The sequence below is a fragment of the Scardinius erythrophthalmus genome (assembly GCF_964197995.2).
Source record: "Scardinius erythrophthalmus genome assembly, chromosome: 4".
Classification (NCBI taxonomy): Eukaryota; Metazoa; Chordata; class Actinopteri; order Cypriniformes; family Leuciscidae; genus Scardinius; species Scardinius erythrophthalmus.
This window is the reverse complement of record NC_138224.1, coordinates 41,893,600-41,912,026: the sequence shown is the minus strand read 5'-3', so window position 1 is coordinate 41,912,026 and position 18,427 is coordinate 41,893,600. Positions and strand designations below refer to the sequence as shown.

General features: G+C 47.3%; 1 protein-coding gene across 1 annotated transcript; it reads right to left on the bottom strand.

Moving 5' to 3' along the window:
• Positions 1–663: 663 nt before the first annotated feature.
• Positions 664–17,988, bottom strand: LOC308689687 (uncharacterized protein). Its single transcript, XM_081363525.1, has 6 exons — positions 17,619–17,988; positions 16,207–16,497; positions 16,026–16,125; positions 15,877–15,930; positions 15,652–15,783; positions 664–1,249 (listed from the first exon to the last, which is right to left on the bottom strand). The coding sequence occupies exons 2-6, from the start codon at positions 16,456–16,458 to the stop codon at positions 948–950; spliced, it is 840 nt and encodes a 279-aa protein (XP_081219651.1). The 5' UTR covers positions 16,459–16,497; positions 17,619–17,988; the 3' UTR covers positions 664–947.
• Positions 17,989–18,427: the final 439 nt, after the last annotated feature.

Sequence of the window (18,427 nt, the reverse complement as noted above, 5' to 3'; positions counted from 1 at the left end):
CAAGAAACTGTCTGGTTTAAACTTTATAAAAATCATTAAAATAACATTACAAATGAAAATGTTATTGTTATTAAATGTTATCAAAATTCACCACTTCAATTGTTCATTTTATGCATCGTATTTTGCAATATCACATTATGATTGCAATGACATCTGAAAATTATGTTTTAAATGGGAGGCCTGAAATAAGAATTTTATATGTAGTTTATTTCAAATATCTATATCTACAACAAAAAATCACTTCATATCTATTGAAACATTAGTTTTGACAATTGTGCTACATTATGAATAATGTGGAACCTGAAAATGGTGTTTTACAGAGGACACTTGCAGTAAACATTTTGTTACCCATCACATTTCAAATATCTGTATCTAAAACAAAATATACAGTGTGTGTGTGTGTGTAGGCATGCTTATTGTATTTTATATTTTATGGTGTCAGGCTGTCAGTCCTACATTTCAGGTTGACCTCACTTAGATCTTAACAGCATAGTTGGCATGAAGGTCTTAAAACGCTTGAACCCTGTTAATAGCTGCTTTCAGCTATATTTTACTTTTTATTTTTGTTTTTATGTTTGAGCTTATATATTAATAATAACAGTCTGAGTAATTCTGAGTCTTGAACTGTAAACTCTCAAGAATTGTGTCTATTCAGAATGAATTATGAGCAGCAGCCTTTTTATTTTGGGTATGTCATTTATGCCCCGCTTGCCAAAATGGGGGGTGTCTGGTAAGGGGTTAACAAAACACTTGAGTCTCACTTGATATTCATGGGTCCTGTCTGTCTCAGTGCTGAAACTCTTTATACAAACTTACATGAATAGACAGCTCAGACTTTTATACAGTAATTTCAAACACACATTATTCCTCTTTAACACAGGTTCATGTTAATGACTCTTCATGATTTTCATCTTAAATCATACACTGAACGTTCAGAATTATTGGAATCACATTCTGCAAATCTCCTGTTCTCTTAAGGGAAACAGTAGGAAACCACTGAAAGTGCTGTGGTTATTGTCACTATCATGTATCCTCGTGTTAGGCCAAAGTCTCACATAGACAACATCTCCAACCTCCAGGATCAACACAACTCCATTAGAGGAGTTTAACCGATCCTGAGCCTGATTATCATATGCTATAACCACACGGTCTCCATTCTTATAAATGGCTGCACCTGATGGAGTTGGGCCAGTACCATGTACAGAGATTCTGAACATGTACACTCCTTTCAGTGGGGCTGTGAAAACACCTAAGTCAAATAACAAGTGATACAGAATCAGATGTTTCCTGCATGATTGCTTAAAGGGACACTTCACCCATTTGCATTAAGCTTTGCATTGTTAGAAACCCAGTCATACTATTGAATGGTCGTGCAACACTCTCTCATTTTCCCCTGAGACGGGAGAAATCTGTTATTTACCTCTTACACTTCCTCCTACAATGACGCAAAAATCGTCATTTTGCGTCATTGTAGGAGGAAGTGTTAGAGGGGGGGATTTCTGTTAAGACTACAGACACTAGTTTCTCATCTTTCCCAGGGTGGGGCGCGCTCACGCTACAGACCTATTACAGATCAGTGGGTGGGACTTTACTCTCTGAAACTGAAAGCAATATCCTCCATCTTGTTTGAAGCTAAGCTAATGTCACAGGTCGGGATGGGCCGAACCAGACTATGCCCACCCCTAGACCCAGAACACTTTGAGGAGCGTGCCAGAGACGAGACCAGAGTCAAGGAATAAAGAGTAACAGATTTTATTAAGAATAAAACAATTGGTAATCCTAATCTAAAAGTCTTCTTCTCTCCCTCGTCCAGGGAGGAGTCCAAGACGGCAAGAGGACACAGTCTTCCCCACAGATGGCGATTCCCAGTAAGGAGTACCGGACTGGTAAGTATCTCACGGTATGCAGGTTAACAGAGTTCCTTTCTCCAAGCAGGTATCAGGTTCACAATGGAAGGTGATGGACAGGTGAGTTCTCCGGCGAATGGATGGCCACAGCTTCCTCTCCTCTTTTCAATAGAGAACAGTTCACGGCCGTCAAATATACAGGTAGATATCTTACGGTAAGTAGATCGACCAGGCTCCTTCCACGCTGGTATCAAGTTCGCAATGGGAGGTGATGAGCAGGTGAGTTCTCCAGTGAGCGGATGACCACAACCTCCTCTTCTCTTTGAAGTAGGGGACAGTTCACAGCAGTCGACAGGGTACAAGTAGGTATCTTACGGTATGTTGGTTAACTGGGTTCTTTTCTCCACGCTGGTATCAGGTACACAGTGGGAGGTGATGGACAGGTGAGTTCTCCAGTGAATAGATGAACACAGCTTCCTCTTCACTTTGAAGTAGGGGACGGTTCACAGCAGTCGATAGGATACAGGTAGGTGTCTTACGGTAAGTAGGTTAACTGGGTTCCCTTCTCCACGCTGGTATCAGGTACGCCGTGAGAGGTGATGTACAGGTGAGTTCTCCAGTGGGTAGGTAACCACAGCTTCCTCTTCTCTTGAAGTAGGGGACAGTTCACAGCAGTCGATAGGGTTCAGGTAGGTATCTTACGGTAAGTAGGTTAACTGGGTTCCTTTCTCCACGCTGGTATCAGGTACACAGTGGGAGGTGATGGACAGGGAATTCTCCAGTGAAGGGACGACCACAGCTTCCTCTTACAGGTGAACTTTGGGGCTGCAGCGAACTCAGTCACGAACTGGGCTGGGCTTTCTCTAGGGCAGACAGAGTCAATACTTCACACAGCAATATAACGTGCTCACTTATGTCGTGGAGAAGACAGAAACTTCACTCCATACAGGTGGGCTTTGGGCTGCAGCGAACTCACAGTCACAGACTGGCTGGGCTTTAGGTGGGCTTTGGGCTGCAGCGAACTCACAGTCACAGACTGGGCTGGGCTTTCTCTAGGGCAGACAGAGTCAATGCTTCACACAGCAATATAACGTTCTCACATGCGTCGTGGAGAAGACAGAAACTTCACTCCATACAGGTGGGCTTTGGGCTGTAGCGAACTCACAGTCACAGACTGGGCTGGGCTTTCTCTAGGGCAGACAGAGTCAATACTTCACACAGCAATATAACGTTCTTACATATGTCGTGGAAGAAGACAGAAACTTCACTCCATACAGGTGGGCTTTGGGCTGCAGCGAACTCACAGTCACAGACTGGGCTGGGCTTTCTCTAGGGCAGACAGAGTCAATACTTCACACAGCAATATAACGTTCTCACATGTGTCGTGGAGAAGACAGGAGCTTCACTCCGTACAGGTGGGCTTTGGGCTGCAGCGAACTCACAGTCACAGACTGGGCTGGGCTTTCTCTAGGGCAGACAGAGTCAATACTTCACACAGCATTGTAACGTTCTTACATACGTCGTGGAAGAAGACAGAAACTTCACTCCATACAGGTGGGCTTTGGGCTGCAGCGAACTCACAGTCACAGACTGGGCTGGGCTTTCTCTAGGGCAGACAGAGTCAATACTTCACACAGCAATATAACGTTCTCACAGGTGTCGTGGAGAAGACAGAAACTTCACTCCATACAGGTGGGCTTTGGGCTGCAGCGAACTCACAGTCACAGACTGGGCTGGGCTTTCTCTAGGGCAGACAGAGTCAATACTTCACACAGCAATATAACGTTCTCACATGTGTCGTGGAGAAGACAGAAACTTCACTCCATACAGGTGGGCTTTGGGCTGCAGCGAACTCACAGTCACAGACTGGGCTGGGCTTTCTCTAGGGCAGACAGAGTCAATACTTCACACAGTAATATAACGTTCTCACATGTGTCGTGGAGAAGACAGAAACTTCACTCCATACAGGTGGGCTTTGGGCCGCAGCGAACTCACAGTCACAGACTGGGCTGGGCTTTCTCTAGGGCAGACAGAGTCAATACTTCACACAGTAATATAACGTTCTCACAGGTGTCGTGGAAGAAACAGGATTTCACGCCAGCTGTCCTTTCCCAAACCTTTCCTCAGTTGGACGTGCTCGATCTCTCCAAGCTCTGAAGATGTACAATATACCAGCCTGCCTCTTGGGCGAGCGCACGGCAGTTAAGAACAGACTTTCACACACTCACAGGAGTTCCACTCCAATATACAGCACGAGGGAAGAGAAAGAACGGCAATTTAACACTGCAAATCCACTCATTAAGTGTACTTAAGGCCAGCACTCACCCTGGGTCTCGGTTCAAAAAGTGAAGGATCGGCAGTGAGAGGAAGGAGATTTTAAACACTTCTTCATAGACATAAACTGGTTTTGCTTCACCATCCGAACAGGAAGAGAAGGTAAGAATAGCAGAGAATCAGTTTAATTCACTCAGTGATATTCACACGGTACACTCCAAATACTTCAGCCCACATCTATCTCAGTATCAAACGTGTGGTAGGAGATTCAATAATCGATTACTTATCTTCGCTCTTCCATCCAGACGATGCACTTCCCTCTTTAAATCCTTTCTCCCTCCGTCTTCAATTCCTCATACACACGACAATCCTTTTTCCTCGCAACGTACCCCCAACGACACACTTCAGAGAACACTTCCCAACAGGAACCAGCCACTTCCAAACGGGAACAAAAGCACCACAAGCAGGAGAGGAACCACCCCCAACTTTCTCTTCCTCTGACTTTTTATACTCTCATGAGCCAGCGTGGCCTCATTCAACGCTCAGCGCAAATTACCCACACCTGCTGTCAATCCGCCACTCATTACCATGGCGACAGGCACTCACTCGGCTTTGGGACGGTGTTTCACTTCCCGGATCTCAACAAGGGCATTTCTCTGGCGGGGATAGTCCCGGACTTATTTGTCACCCCGTGACATACCCCCCCGCCAAACCGTTCTAGTCCCGAGAACGGTCTCCTGACACCCAGTCCCCATACCTGGCTGGTGGCTGACCCCGATTCCCTCGTTGAGACCGTCGGGGAGGGGAGTCAGGTACTTCCGGCCGTGGTCCCAGGCCTAAACCTCTTGGGATTACTGCCCACCCTACCAGCGGGGGTGTCCATGACGTGTCGGCCGGCGGATCTCTTACCACTGGCTTTGGGAAATACGGGCAAGGGCGAATCAGATTGCGATGTAGCACCCGTTCAGGGCCTGCCCTTCCTTCTGGCCGTAGTGCGTATACCGGTTGGTCTGGATGGGGTTGTCGCTGAACGACGTATGGCTGAGCCTCCCATCGATCGCTCAACTTCCCTTTCCCCTGCCGGCGATTATCTCGCACCAACACCCTCTCACCGGGCAATAACGGGGCCTCTCGAGCCGTACGATCATACAACCTCTTATTCTTCAATGCCGTTTGGTTTATCCGGCCAGCGACTTGCTCGTATGCCGACTGCAGGCGTTGATGGTGGTTTATCACCCAAGCAGATAGATTTCCTCCCTCTTCTTCCCCGGTGGTCCCCAGAAGCATATCCATTGGGAGTCTCACATGCCTGCCGAACATTAGGTAAGTAGGGGCGTAGCCAGTAGTACTGTGTATGCTATTATTATACGCCTGTATCATCGCTGGAAGCCTGTCAGCCCAGTGGCCCTGCTGTTCCTCCTCCAAGGTACCCAATAAGCCCAATAAGGTCTGATTGAACCTCTCACACCCCCCGTTCCCTTGAGGGTGATAAGGGGTCGTGTGGGTCTTCTTACATCCGTACAGGAGGCACAGTTCACGGATTACCTTGGACTCGAAATTAGCCCCTTGATCAGAATGGAGGATTTCCGGACAACCAAACGGCTGAATTACATATCTCCAGAGGGCATTGGCGGTAGTAAGAGCAGTTTGGTCCACAGTAGGGACGGCCCAGGCGTATTTAGTAAACAGATCAGTGAAGACAAGAATATTCTGGACCTGATCCACCGGTCGCCCCAGAGTGAGGAAGTCCATGGCCACTATGTGCAGAGGTGCCTTGGCCTGGATCGGGACCAACGGTGCCCGGGCCTCCTTCCTAGATTTAAACAAGATGCAGCGTGGACACCTCTGGAGGTAAGCCCTGGTAGTACCCTCCATCCCGGGCCAGTAGAAATGTCGTCTCAACAAGGCCAACGTCCTCTCTTGCCCCTGATGTCCCATCCGGCCATGATAGGCCTCCAACAGAGCTTGCCAACGCCCTTCAGGGACCACGATCTGACGGACCTCCTCTTCTCGACCGGGCTCCTGCAGTGCCCTACAAAGTACCCCTTCTTTTAGGCACAGCCTCGCCCTCTGTCCCAGCAAGCCTCGCACAACTCGAGTCTCAGCTCGACGTTCCGCCCCCTCGGGCCAAACCTCCTGTTCCACCCACGTCCGTACCTTCAGCACATCCCCATCTTCACCCTGCCACGACCTCCAACGTGATGGATCCCACCCCCAACATGGAGGAGGGTCTTCGGACTCCTGTCCCGGGGCTTCGATGACCCCCACCATCAATCCCTCATCGGACCCCGCTCCGGGGGCCTGTAGATGGCCTGCCGATCCTTCACCCGGTAGCCTAGATAATACATCAGCATTGGTGTGTTCCTTTCCTGGTCGATACTGGATCTGGTAGTCGAAATTGGCCAGTTGTGCCACCCAGCGTTGCTCTACTGCCCCCAGCTTGGCCGTTTGTAAGTGTACCAGCGGATTATTGTCTGTGACAACCTGTACCTTGGCCCCCCAAAGATAGTCTTTGAACTTTTCGCTTAGTGCCCATTTCATGGCTAACAGCTCGAGTTTGAAGGAACTATAATTTGAGTCGTTCTTTTCGGCGGGGTGTAAGCTTCGGCTGGCATAAGCGATGACTCTTTCCGCTCCTTGCTGTTTCTGTGCCAGTACTGCACCCAAACCAAGCTGGCTGGCATCGGTGTATAGAATAAATGGTTGCGTGAAGTCGGCATAGGCTAGGATCGGGGCCTGCAACAGCTCTTGTTTAAGCCTCTGAAAGGCAGCCTCACAAGCTGGGTCCCATTGGATCGTCGGGGACCCTCGACCCCGGGTTCGCCCGGTGCCTCTAAGCAGTTGGTTAATCGGTTTAGCAATCTTGAAGAAGTCTTGTATGAATCGCCGGTAGTAACCCACAAAGCCCAGAAATGACCGCACTTGACGCACCGTCTGGGGTGATGCCCACTCTTGCACTGCCACCACCTTCTCTGGGTCAACCGAGATCCCCGCCGCACTGACCACATGTCCCAAGAACTTAACCTCCTTACGGAAGAGCTGACACTTGTCGGGCTGTAGCTTCAACCCGTAACGCTCAAGGGAACGGAAGACTTGCCCCAGATGTTCCAAGTGAGACTTAAAATCAGGAGAATACACGATAACATCATCCAAGTAGACGAGAGTGGTGTCCATCAACTGACTGCCCAAACAACGCTGCATCAGCCGTTGGAATGTGGCTGGAGCGTTGCAAAGCCCGAATGGCATCCGTTCCCATTCATAGAGGCCAAAGGGGGTAGTGAATGCCGTCTTCTCTCGGTCATGCTCGTCCATTTGCACCTGCCAGTAGCCGCTGGCTAGATCGAGGGTAGAATACCAGGCAGCTTGAGTGAGGCTCGTGAGGGAATCTTCGACTCGTGGTAGTGGGAAAGCATCTCTTTTAGTTACCTGATTTAACCTCCGGTAGTCCACACAGAACCTCCAGGAGCCCGTTTTCTTGCGGACCAATACTATAGGTGCGGCCCAAGGGCTGCTGCTCTCACGAATAATCCCTCTAGCAAGCATTCCCCGCAACAAGGTACGAACCTCCGGGTACAAGGTCGGGGGTACAGGTCGATAACGTTCTCGGCTCGGCGCCGCGTCTCCAGTCGGAATTTGGTGTTTCACCGCATCTGTGCGGCCATAGTCCTCCTCGTGGGTGGCAAACAAGTGCTGCCAATCCTTCAAGAACTCGTGGAGTTGACCCGTTTGTTCTTCCCTCAACCCTTCACCCCATAAAGACTCTCCCTGCAAATGGGCCGGCAATCCTCTCCCGCTCTCCTCCACTCCTGAACTAACTCGAGCTAGGGCCACTTCAACCACCGTTGGACTCACCCGCTCAAAACTCACTTCCCCCTGCTCGTGAACCTGCTGTGGCTTCACGGATGTCACTCGGGCCAAACACTGGTGGCGGTATAGAAGCACCGGGAAGGGGTTTGCGTTCCGAACTCGGACGGGGACCTTACCCCCTCGGACGATGGTTAGTCCTCGAGCTACTTCCACCTTAGGACCCTCGTCATGGGGTTCCACCAGGACCCATTCATGTGGACGGTAACGTCGAGGGGGAAGCCTGACTCGGACCACAGCCTCGCTTTGAGCTGGAATGGACAGGGCATAGCGACAAACTATTCTTCCCACACTCTCTCGGTCATGCTGCTGTTCAGCCAGACATATCCGGCGGCAATCGGCCCTGACACGGTCCCACTCTTGGCCGGCAGATGTTGCGGCCGCTCGTGCCGGTGCACTTCGAAACAGTTCCTCCCAACAGTCCGAGATGACATTCATTCCAATCAGTGCACGATGGGACCCCAGACACGGGTCTCGGACGACCACTACCCCCTTCTGAGGTACTAGAATTCCATGGATCTGTAAATCGGTCACCAAGTATCCCACATACGGGATGTCCAGCCCGTTTGCTCCACGGAGCGTCAGCCAGGGGGTCTCTGCAGGGAGTTGGCTTCCGGCACCAAACAGCTCCTGGGCCAAGCTTTCTGAAAATAGGGTCACTTGGGAACCCGTATCCAAGAGACACCGGATTTTCTGGCCATTTACCTGGACCACAACCACCGGACAACGGCCTACCAGGCAGCTCTGAGAAGATATCGAAGGAGGGGGGTCTGACAAGGGGGTCCCGACCACTTGACCCACAGTGGCCGGAGACTCTAAAAACCCCCTTGTGATGCCCGTCGAGCGGAACACTGGCGAGCATAGTGCCCCGGCTCTCCACAGCCGTTACAGATGGGACGCCCATGTGTATCCCACTGAAATCGAGAGCCCACTGACCGGGGAGGACGATGTTCAAACGGGCGACCCCCATCAGAGTAGGCCCGCTCTCGAGAGTGAGGAGGGTACTGGGGCCGTTCTCGACGTAGTTCTTCCCTCACAGACTTGGATAACTCCGACATTTGCTCACGAACATCCCTCTTTAATTCTTCCCGGAGGGCCTGCTTCCAATCGGGCGCCGCCGGGGCCGAAGGAGGTTCAACAACGTTCGTAGCCAGGCAGCTGGGGACACCCGCATGCTCCGCCTGGTCATGCTCCAGGGCCAAAGCTTCCCGTCGGAGCTCTTCGAAAGTCAAATTCGGCTCTCTCCTCAGTTGTACCCGCAAACTCTGCCGAACTGGGCCCTCCCGTAGCCCCAGCACAAATTGGTCTCGCAACAGGACCTCTTCGCCCCCCAGGCCATGATCCTGTCTCCCCGTCAGCCTAGAATACTGCTCCCGCAGTTGTAAGGTGAATGCCCGAATGGATTGTCGAGGGCCTTGCCGAGAATTAAAGAACTTCGCCCTCAGTGCTGCTACCGGGGTGGTATCCCCATATTGCCCTGTGAGGAAGTCGAAAATCGCCTGGATTGTTGCTCGATTAGCCTCTGGTGCTGCTTGAACTTCCCTTCTTGCATCCCCTTCCAGGGAATTCAACACAAACTGGACCCTCTGGATGGCATTCAGACCCTGGAGTCCTGCCAAGTACTCTACCTGGTTTTTCCACTCCGACAGACTCACTTCAGACCCCGGGCCTCCATACCTCGGGGCCCACGGGGCACCCATGAAGATCGGCATGACAGGTGGCCGAGCCCCAGGTTCCTCCCCCTCTGCCATCACCAACTCTGGTCGCTCAACTCAAAGTGTAATCCTGCCGACTACGCCAATTTTCTGTCACAGGTCGGGATGGGCCGAACCAGACTATGCCCACCCCTAGACCCAGAACACTTTGAGGAGCGTGCCAGAGACGAGACCAGAGTCAAGGAATAAAGAGTAACAGATTTTATTAAGAATAAAACAATTGGTAATCCTAATCTAAAAGTCTTCTTCTCTCCCTCGTCCAGGGAGGAGTCCAAGACGGCAAGAGGACACAGTCTTCCCCACAGATGGCGATTCCCAGTAAGGAGTACCGGACTGGTAAGTATCTCACGGTATGCAGGTTAACAGAGTTCCTTTCTCCAAGCAGGTATCAGGTTCACAATGGAAGGTGATGGACAGGTGAGTTCTCCGGCGAATGGATGGCCACAGCTTCCTCTCCTCTTTTCAATAGAGAACAGTTCACGGCCGTCAAATATACAGGTAGATATCTTACGGTAAGTAGATCGACCAGGCTCCTTCCACGCTGGTATCAAGTTCGCAATGGGAGGTGATGAGCAGGTGAGTTCTCCAGTGAGCGGATGACCACAACCTCCTCTTCTCTTTGAAGTAGGGGACAGTTCACAGCAGTCGACAGGGTACAAGTAGGTATCTTACGGTATGTTGGTTAACTGGGTTCTTTTCTCCACGCTGGTATCAGGTACACAGTGGGAGGTGATGGACAGGTGAGTTCTCCAGTGAATAGATGAACACAGCTTCCTCTTCACTTTGAAGTAGGGGACGGTTCACAGCAGTCGATAGGATACAGGTAGGTGTCTTACGGTAAGTAGGTTAACTGGGTTCCCTTCTCCACGCTGGTATCAGGTACGCCGTGAGAGGTGATGTACAGGTGAGTTCTCCAGTGGGTAGGTAACCACAGCTTCCTCTTCTCTTGAAGTAGGGGACAGTTCACAGCAGTCGATAGGGTTCAGGTAGGTATCTTACGGTAAGTAGGTTAACTGGGTTCCTTTCTCCACGCTGGTATCAGGTACACAGTGGGAGGTGATGGACAGGGAATTCTCCAGTGAAGGGACGACCACAGCTTCCTCTTACAGGTGAACTTTGGGGCTGCAGCGAACTCAGTCACGAACTGGGCTGGGCTTTCTCTAGGGCAGACAGAGTCAATACTTCACACAGCAATATAACGTGCTCACTTATGTCGTGGAGAAGACAGAAACTTCACTCCATACAGGTGGGCTTTGGGCTGCAGCGAACTCACAGTCACAGACTGGCTGGGCTTTAGGTGGGCTTTGGGCTGCAGCGAACTCACAGTCACAGACTGGGCTGGGCTTTCTCTAGGGCAGACAGAGTCAATGCTTCACACAGCAATATAACGTTCTCACATGCGTCGTGGAGAAGACAGAAACTTCACTCCATACAGGTGGGCTTTGGGCTGTAGCGAACTCACAGTCACAGACTGGGCTGGGCTTTCTCTAGGGCAGACAGAGTCAATACTTCACACAGCAATATAACGTTCTTACATATGTCGTGGAAGAAGACAGAAACTTCACTCCATACAGGTGGGCTTTGGGCTGCAGCGAACTCACAGTCACAGACTGGGCTGGGCTTTCTCTAGGGCAGACAGAGTCAATACTTCACACAGCAATATAACGTTCTCACATGTGTCGTGGAGAAGACAGGAGCTTCACTCCGTACAGGTGGGCTTTGGGCTGCAGCGAACTCACAGTCACAGACTGGGCTGGGCTTTCTCTAGGGCAGACAGAGTCAATACTTCACACAGCATTGTAACGTTCTTACATACGTCGTGGAAGAAGACAGAAACTTCACTCCATACAGGTGGGCTTTGGGCTGCAGCGAACTCACAGTCACAGACTGGGCTGGGCTTTCTCTAGGGCAGACAGAGTCAATACTTCACACAGCAATATAACGTTCTCACAGGTGTCGTGGAGAAGACAGAAACTTCACTCCATACAGGTGGGCTTTGGGCTGCAGCGAACTCACAGTCACAGACTGGGCTGGGCTTTCTCTAGGGCAGACAGAGTCAATACTTCACACAGCAATATAACGTTCTCACATGTGTCGTGGAGAAGACAGAAACTTCACTCCATACAGGTGGGCTTTGGGCTGCAGCGAACTCACAGTCACAGACTGGGCTGGGCTTTCTCTAGGGCAGACAGAGTCAATACTTCACACAGTAATATAACGTTCTCACATGTGTCGTGGAGAAGACAGAAACTTCACTCCATACAGGTGGGCTTTGGGCCGCAGCGAACTCACAGTCACAGACTGGGCTGGGCTTTCTCTAGGGCAGACAGAGTCAATACTTCACACAGTAATATAACGTTCTCACAGGTGTCGTGGAAGAAACAGGATTTCACGCCAGCTGTCCTTTCCCAAACCTTTCCTCAGTTGGACGTGCTCGATCTCTCCAAGCTCTGAAGATGTACAATATACCAGCCTGCCTCTTGGGCGAGCGCACGGCAGTTAAGAACAGACTTTCACACACTCACAGGAGTTCCACTCCAATATACAGCACGAGGGAAGAGAAAGAACGGCAATTCAACCACTGCAAATCCACTCATTAAGTGTACTTAAGGCCAGCACTCACCCTGGGTCTCGGTTCAAAAAGTGAAGGATCGGCAGTGAGAGGAAGGAGATTTTAAACACTTCTTCATAGACATAAACTGGTTTTGCTTCACCATCCGAACAGGAAGAGAAGGTAAGAATAGCAGAGAATCAGTTTAATTCACTCAGTGATATTCACACGGTACACTCCAAATACTTCAGCCCACATCTATCTCAGTATCAAACGTGTGGTAGGAGATTCAATAATCGATTACTTATCTTCGCTCTTCCATCCAGACGATGCACTTCCCTCTTTAAATCCTTTCTCCCTCCGTCTTCAATTCCTCATACACACGACGTTCCTTTTTCCTCGCAACGTACCCCCAACGACACACTTCAGAGAACACTTCCCAACAGGAACCAGCCACTTCCAAACGGGAACAAAAGCACCACAAGCAGGAGAGGAACCACCCCCAACTTTCTCTTCCTCTGACTTTTTATACTCTCATGAGCCAGCGTGGCCTCATTCAACGCTCAGCGCAAATTACCCACACCTGCTGTCAATCCGCCACTCATTACCATGGCGACAGGCACTCACTCGGCTTTGGGACGGTGTTTCACTTCCCGGATCTCAACAAGGGCATTTCTCTGGCGGGGATAGTCCCGGACTTATTTGTCACCCCGTGACACTAACAGGCGCTGTGGAGACAGATGTACAGTTATGACAATAGCGGAGGAGGAGAGTGCTCAATATGATATAGAAGAAGAGGATTTCGGAAGTCTGATGCTTGAATCAGGTGTTTGTGGCTACCTTTACAAGCCGCATTATAGCGAAGAGCAGCCGAGGCAGAGAAGACCTGCCTGCCGCGGACGAGGAGCCCGGACTGGCTCGAGTTAGGGCGGACTGGTGGCGCCGGTGATCTCACTATGCAACTACGAACCGCTACGAACACAGAGATAGAGTCCGTCTGCGGCAAAGAATTTCAACGATGACAATTTCTCCTGGACGAAATCTCTGAATCAGACGAGGACACGGACGTTTGTGTTGAGAACTATCCTAGTTTCGCACCGCATATGTTCTGACTGAACATCCAGGTACCATGCAATAATTCACCTTTTCGAAAGAAATACAAACGAGGAGTAATGCACTATATGAGTTCGCCAACTAACTAGACATTTTGTGTGAATGTGAAATGAATTTCAAGCTCTGGTAGTAGCTAGCCTTGTAGACGGAAGAGTGATTTCTCTTATAGGCAGATATGCGCTTTCTGGATTAGTGGGAGTGGCTTGCGGAGCTGTGCAATGTGGTGCATTGTGGGAGTTGTTGTCTTTCATACAAATGCGTTCTGAAGTTATTTTTTGTCTTTTCTCGGTCACGAAGGCACCAAATTCAAAAATTATTTTACATTTCGACTACATATATGACCCACTTTAAATAAAAAACAATGTTCAAATGGGTGAAATGACCCTTTAATCACCAAGCACACTGTGTAATAGTTTTGAAAGATGGCAGATGATTTCAGGCTACGTTTACACGACAATGATTTCCTAAAGACAGACGGTTTTTTCTTTGCGTTTTTCGTGTACCGACAACAACGTTGTCAAAACGATCCCCGTTCACACAGATCCGTGGAAACGCTTTAAAACGCTGTATTCTGCTGCCAGGCCAGTAGTTGGCGATGTCTCTTTGTAAAGAAATACTATGGATATAGTAGTATAGACTATAGACTGATCGTGTAATACGCATGCGCATGACATCACCATTTTCACAAATTCACGTTTTTGTAGTTTACACTGAGACGATAACGGTATAGTTTCCAAAAACTTGCACTTTGAAGCCCCCCCCCCCCTTTTAAAGTTTGCGTTTACAAGCTGCCTAAACGCTTACAAAGTTTTCAGTTTTTTGTTGACACTGGTGTCGTGTAAACGGCCCTTAACCTGTTAACCTTTGCCAGTGCGCCCGCGCACTGAAGCGTTTTTTTTTTTATTTAGTTCAAATTTACTATCAGATTTAATGTTATGCCTTGACAAACTATACATCATTAAAAAGATATAATACTCAAGTTTCAGTATTTGACCACTATTGTATTCTGAGAAACTTATAGCGACAGTTATTTCTAAATTTCTGTCAGGAGTTATGAAATGAAAAAATGAGTCGATACCTTTAATATGAATTATGCGCGTCAGCCGCTTTCATTCATAAAAAAACTCCCGTGCTGTCGTCATGACAGCGATACACAAAACAACGTCCCTCAGGGCTTTTAGCTCAAAAATGTGCAGATTTGGAGAAATATTGATAGATTCTCATAGGTTTACATCAGATTTCTATTGACAGGAATAATATTTATTGAATTTATACCCAAATGCGTCGATGTAATCTTTATGAGCGTTTGGCACTCTCATTTACTGGGTTTTCAATTCATACCAGAAGCCTGAGGGCGCTATAAGCACAATAATAACCCATATATGGGACATGAAGAAGAGCCATAATCATGTGACATTCCAGGACGTCACTGATACCAGAGATACACACAAAGCTAACAAGAGATAGCGCTGTATCATGCAGATACAGATATTTTGAAGACAGTAAACATGATTGCAATGATATTCGAGTTACCTGTGTTTTTCAAGCCATGCCAGGTATTTTAATAATAATAGATTATATGTATAATGTAATGCTAATCTATAGACCATCATTGTGCAGAATATGATCAAATAGTATATTTTCTGTCAGATTTTTTTTATCTGATGTCAAATTAGATCACAGAAGATTATTTAAAACACTTCACTTGCGTTTTAAAGTAAGTTTGAAGCACAAACATGGTTTTAATCTCATAAATTGTCATGTATTGATGGTGTGCTAAGCTAACATGCTAGCTAGCTCTAGGTGCTTCTATCTTGAAAAAAATGAACTAAATACAGAGTTTTAGACTTATCATCTTCAGATTTTAAACATAAAATGTTTAGACATGTGGCTTTAGCTGTAGTGCATTTCTAGATTGCTACAGGGTCAACTTCAATTTTATTTTCATGAAGATGTTTCATAAAAATACATTTCTAATAACTTTACAAAACTTTAAAGCTATTTATAAAAAAAAATTCATTATGACAATAATTAATTCTACATTTACAATAAACTGCCAGGTGTCAGCTTTCAAATGAGATCATACTTGTGCTTTTAGTGCAAAGGGTTCATGAACTGTATCTGTTTCAGTGTGGGTATGTCATTTCTGGGGATTTTTCAAAAGTGGGCTTGCAGCTTAACAGGTTAATTCTCTTATACACATTGAGACTGCAGAGAGATCTGAATGTAGCAGAAAGGTTTTCATTACTATAAACTGAGTTTTATGACTCATTTCATTGATAATTACCTGTAATTGGGTTGTAGGCGTTCCCTATGTTTGTGAAGACGTTCCTGTAGGTTAGTGTGATTTCAGAGGTAAAAGGACCAATATCTCCACTGCTAGATTTCATCAGTGCAGCTGAAAAAGCTATTTCTCTGTCTGTTATTGAAAAACATAAGAAATATTGTGATATTACTCTATTACACTGAGAATGTATAGACTGAATTTAACATCATTCAAGCACACTTTCACCTCTATTTTCCTTTCTCAACTCCTCCACTTGACTCAGAGTAAGATTAGACATTTCTGTGAAGGAATATAGATTATGTTTAATGACATTTACACATTATATACTTACACTAAAATTTTTCTATGCAAGAGTGAATGTTTTGGTGAGGTACCATCATTTTTCTTCATCTCTTTCCTCAGTCTTGTCTCTAAAGCTCTAATGTTTGTTTTCTGCTCTGTAACTGTGGCGGTCAGTTCTCTGATGTTCACTTTCTGCTCTGTAACTGTGGCGGTCAGTTCTCTGATGTTCACTTTCTGCTCTGTAACTGTGGCGGTCAGTTCTCTGATGTTCACTTTCTGCTCTGTAACTGTGGCGGTCAGTTCTCTCAGCGCTGCATGGATGTCAGTGAAGAACAGATGGTAGTTTTGTTGGCTGTCAGTTGAAGCTTCATCTCTCAAAGTGTCTGTTTGAGGTGGACTCTGTCTTCCGTCCTCAGATCTGAGCTGTTGACTGATCTCTTTCTCATTGAGTCCTCCATCTACCTGATGCTGTAAGACAAACACAAAGGTTTCCAACAGCAGCAGTAAACATACTAAACCCTTCATTCTTCACTGATGTTTGTTTCCAGCTCTTGCTCTGTCGTCCTCACAGTAGAGGTCTTCACGGGTCCAAAAATTCGTGCCCGAACCCGAAAGAGACCCGTAATGTGCTAAACCGAACCGACCCGGACCCGTCTATTATTTCAAAAGCTGGACCCGGACCCGTGCAGATCCGAGAAATGCCTAACTGGACCCGACCCGGACCCGTCTATTATTTGAAAGCTGGACCCGAAACCGACGGGAAGACACAGACCCGACTGGACCCGATTGTCACATATTCCACCTTAAACTGCTATTACAAGTCAATAAACCTGTTGCGAAAAATACAACTTTTTGTCTTACCTAATTTAAGCCGTGGTAGCTTAGTAGTCTCCTCTCCCTTCCTTGTAACGTTACCTGACTGGCTGTGATCATGCATTACAATCCTCCGACAAGAAAGTTATTCATGTTATTCCTCTCGTTATTCCAAGTCCAAGCTTAATCCACTCATTATTTCAGCTTCAAAAGTCCACTTGATGTCACGGTGACGGATGACAAATGCAACTTTGCACATGTAACGTTAACTTACATTCTGACTCGAGTTAACTCGCATAATAACTTTGACTGTTTGCCCTTTTGAACTAACGTTATAATAACGATTGCTCGTTCAGTGCCATGGCCGCTGACGTTATTTATTTGCTATCATCTCTGTGCTCTCTGCTCTGCATCGAGTCCTAATCTGACCACTAAAACTTTAAGATTAAACAAGACGGTTAATTTATATTGTAAAATCTAAAGCGCGGTTTGGCGGTCCCTCACTGAAGCTCTGGTAACTGGTTGCCATAGAAACATGACACGCGCTTGAGACTGCACATGCACGCTAGCTGGATCAACCTAAAATATGCTTTTTAACGCAATTTATTTTGAGTGTCCTAATTTTACAAGTTGCAAGTTACAAAAAAAAACACAAGCAGTGTCTAATCACGACCGGGTTTTCTCCGAGTCTGATCTAATGACTCCGATCGCACGGGTATTACACACAATGTTAAACAGACCCGGGACCCGAAGTAATAAATTCGGACCCGACCCGGACCCGGCTGATCATTTAAAATATAGACCCGAACCCGTACGGGTCCCGGGTCGGGTCCCGGGTCAACGGGTCTCGGGTTCACTGTGTAGACCTCTACCTCACAGCCTCTCATGTTGCTTTTATAGTGTCCTGATTTACTGTCTTTTATACATTACTTATTTATCTGAAGCAATATAAATAGTTCAAGTTAATTGTTAATCAGAATTAGTGGAATGTTCCGGGTTCAGTAGATGTTTATCTCTCTTCACTACATTTGTGGCACTATGTTGATCTCAACAGGAAATAACTTTGACTCAAATATTCAACCATCAAACATATCAACTGATAGTGTTATCACTGCATCACACCACACCTGGTAGCTGGAATACGGTCTCATCTAGTACAAGCAGCCAAATAAAAATAAAGAAAACAAAGACAAATAAACTTTAAATACTGGGAAAAACAGTTGGTCTAATATAGGGCCCTATTTTAACGATCTGAAACGCAAGTGTCAAGCGCAAAGCGCAAGTAACTTTGTGGGCGGGTCTTGGGCGCTGTTGCTATTTTCCCGGCGGGATAAATGACTCTTGCGCCCGACGCAAATCTAAAAGGGGTTGGTCTGAAGTAGCTTCATTATTCATAGGGTGTGGTTTGGGCGTAACGTGAAATAAACCAATCAGAGCGTCATCTCACATTCCCTTTAAGAGCAGGCGCGCTTGTTCTATAGTGGATTCCTATCAGCCCATATGAAAAAACCTGCATGGTTCATATACAGCAACCATATATCTTCCTTACATAAATCGACCAGAATTACCTTCTGTGTTTCATGTAAGGCCCATACTGTCAGGGTTACCGGGTTGATGAAGATGATGAAGAAGATGAATGAAGGAATGATGAACTCGAATTACAAATAACAGGGGTTTTATT

What these genes read in the sequence shown, in the direction of transcription:
- LOC308689687 (XM_081363525.1), bottom strand. Translation starts at nt 16,458, where the DNA reads ATGAAGGGTTTAGTATGTTTACTGCTGCTGTTGGAAACCTTTGTGTTT. An exon ending in AGAGATGAAGAAAAATGATG is followed by an intron (nt 15,931 to 16,025) that starts GTACCTCACCAA and finishes ATTCCTTCACAG; the next exon opens with AAATGTCTAATCTTACTCTG. An exon ending in CGCCTACAACCCAATTACAG is followed by an intron (nt 1,250 to 15,651) that starts GTAATTATCAAT and finishes TATTTGACTTAG; the next exon opens with GTGTTTTCACAGCCCCACTG.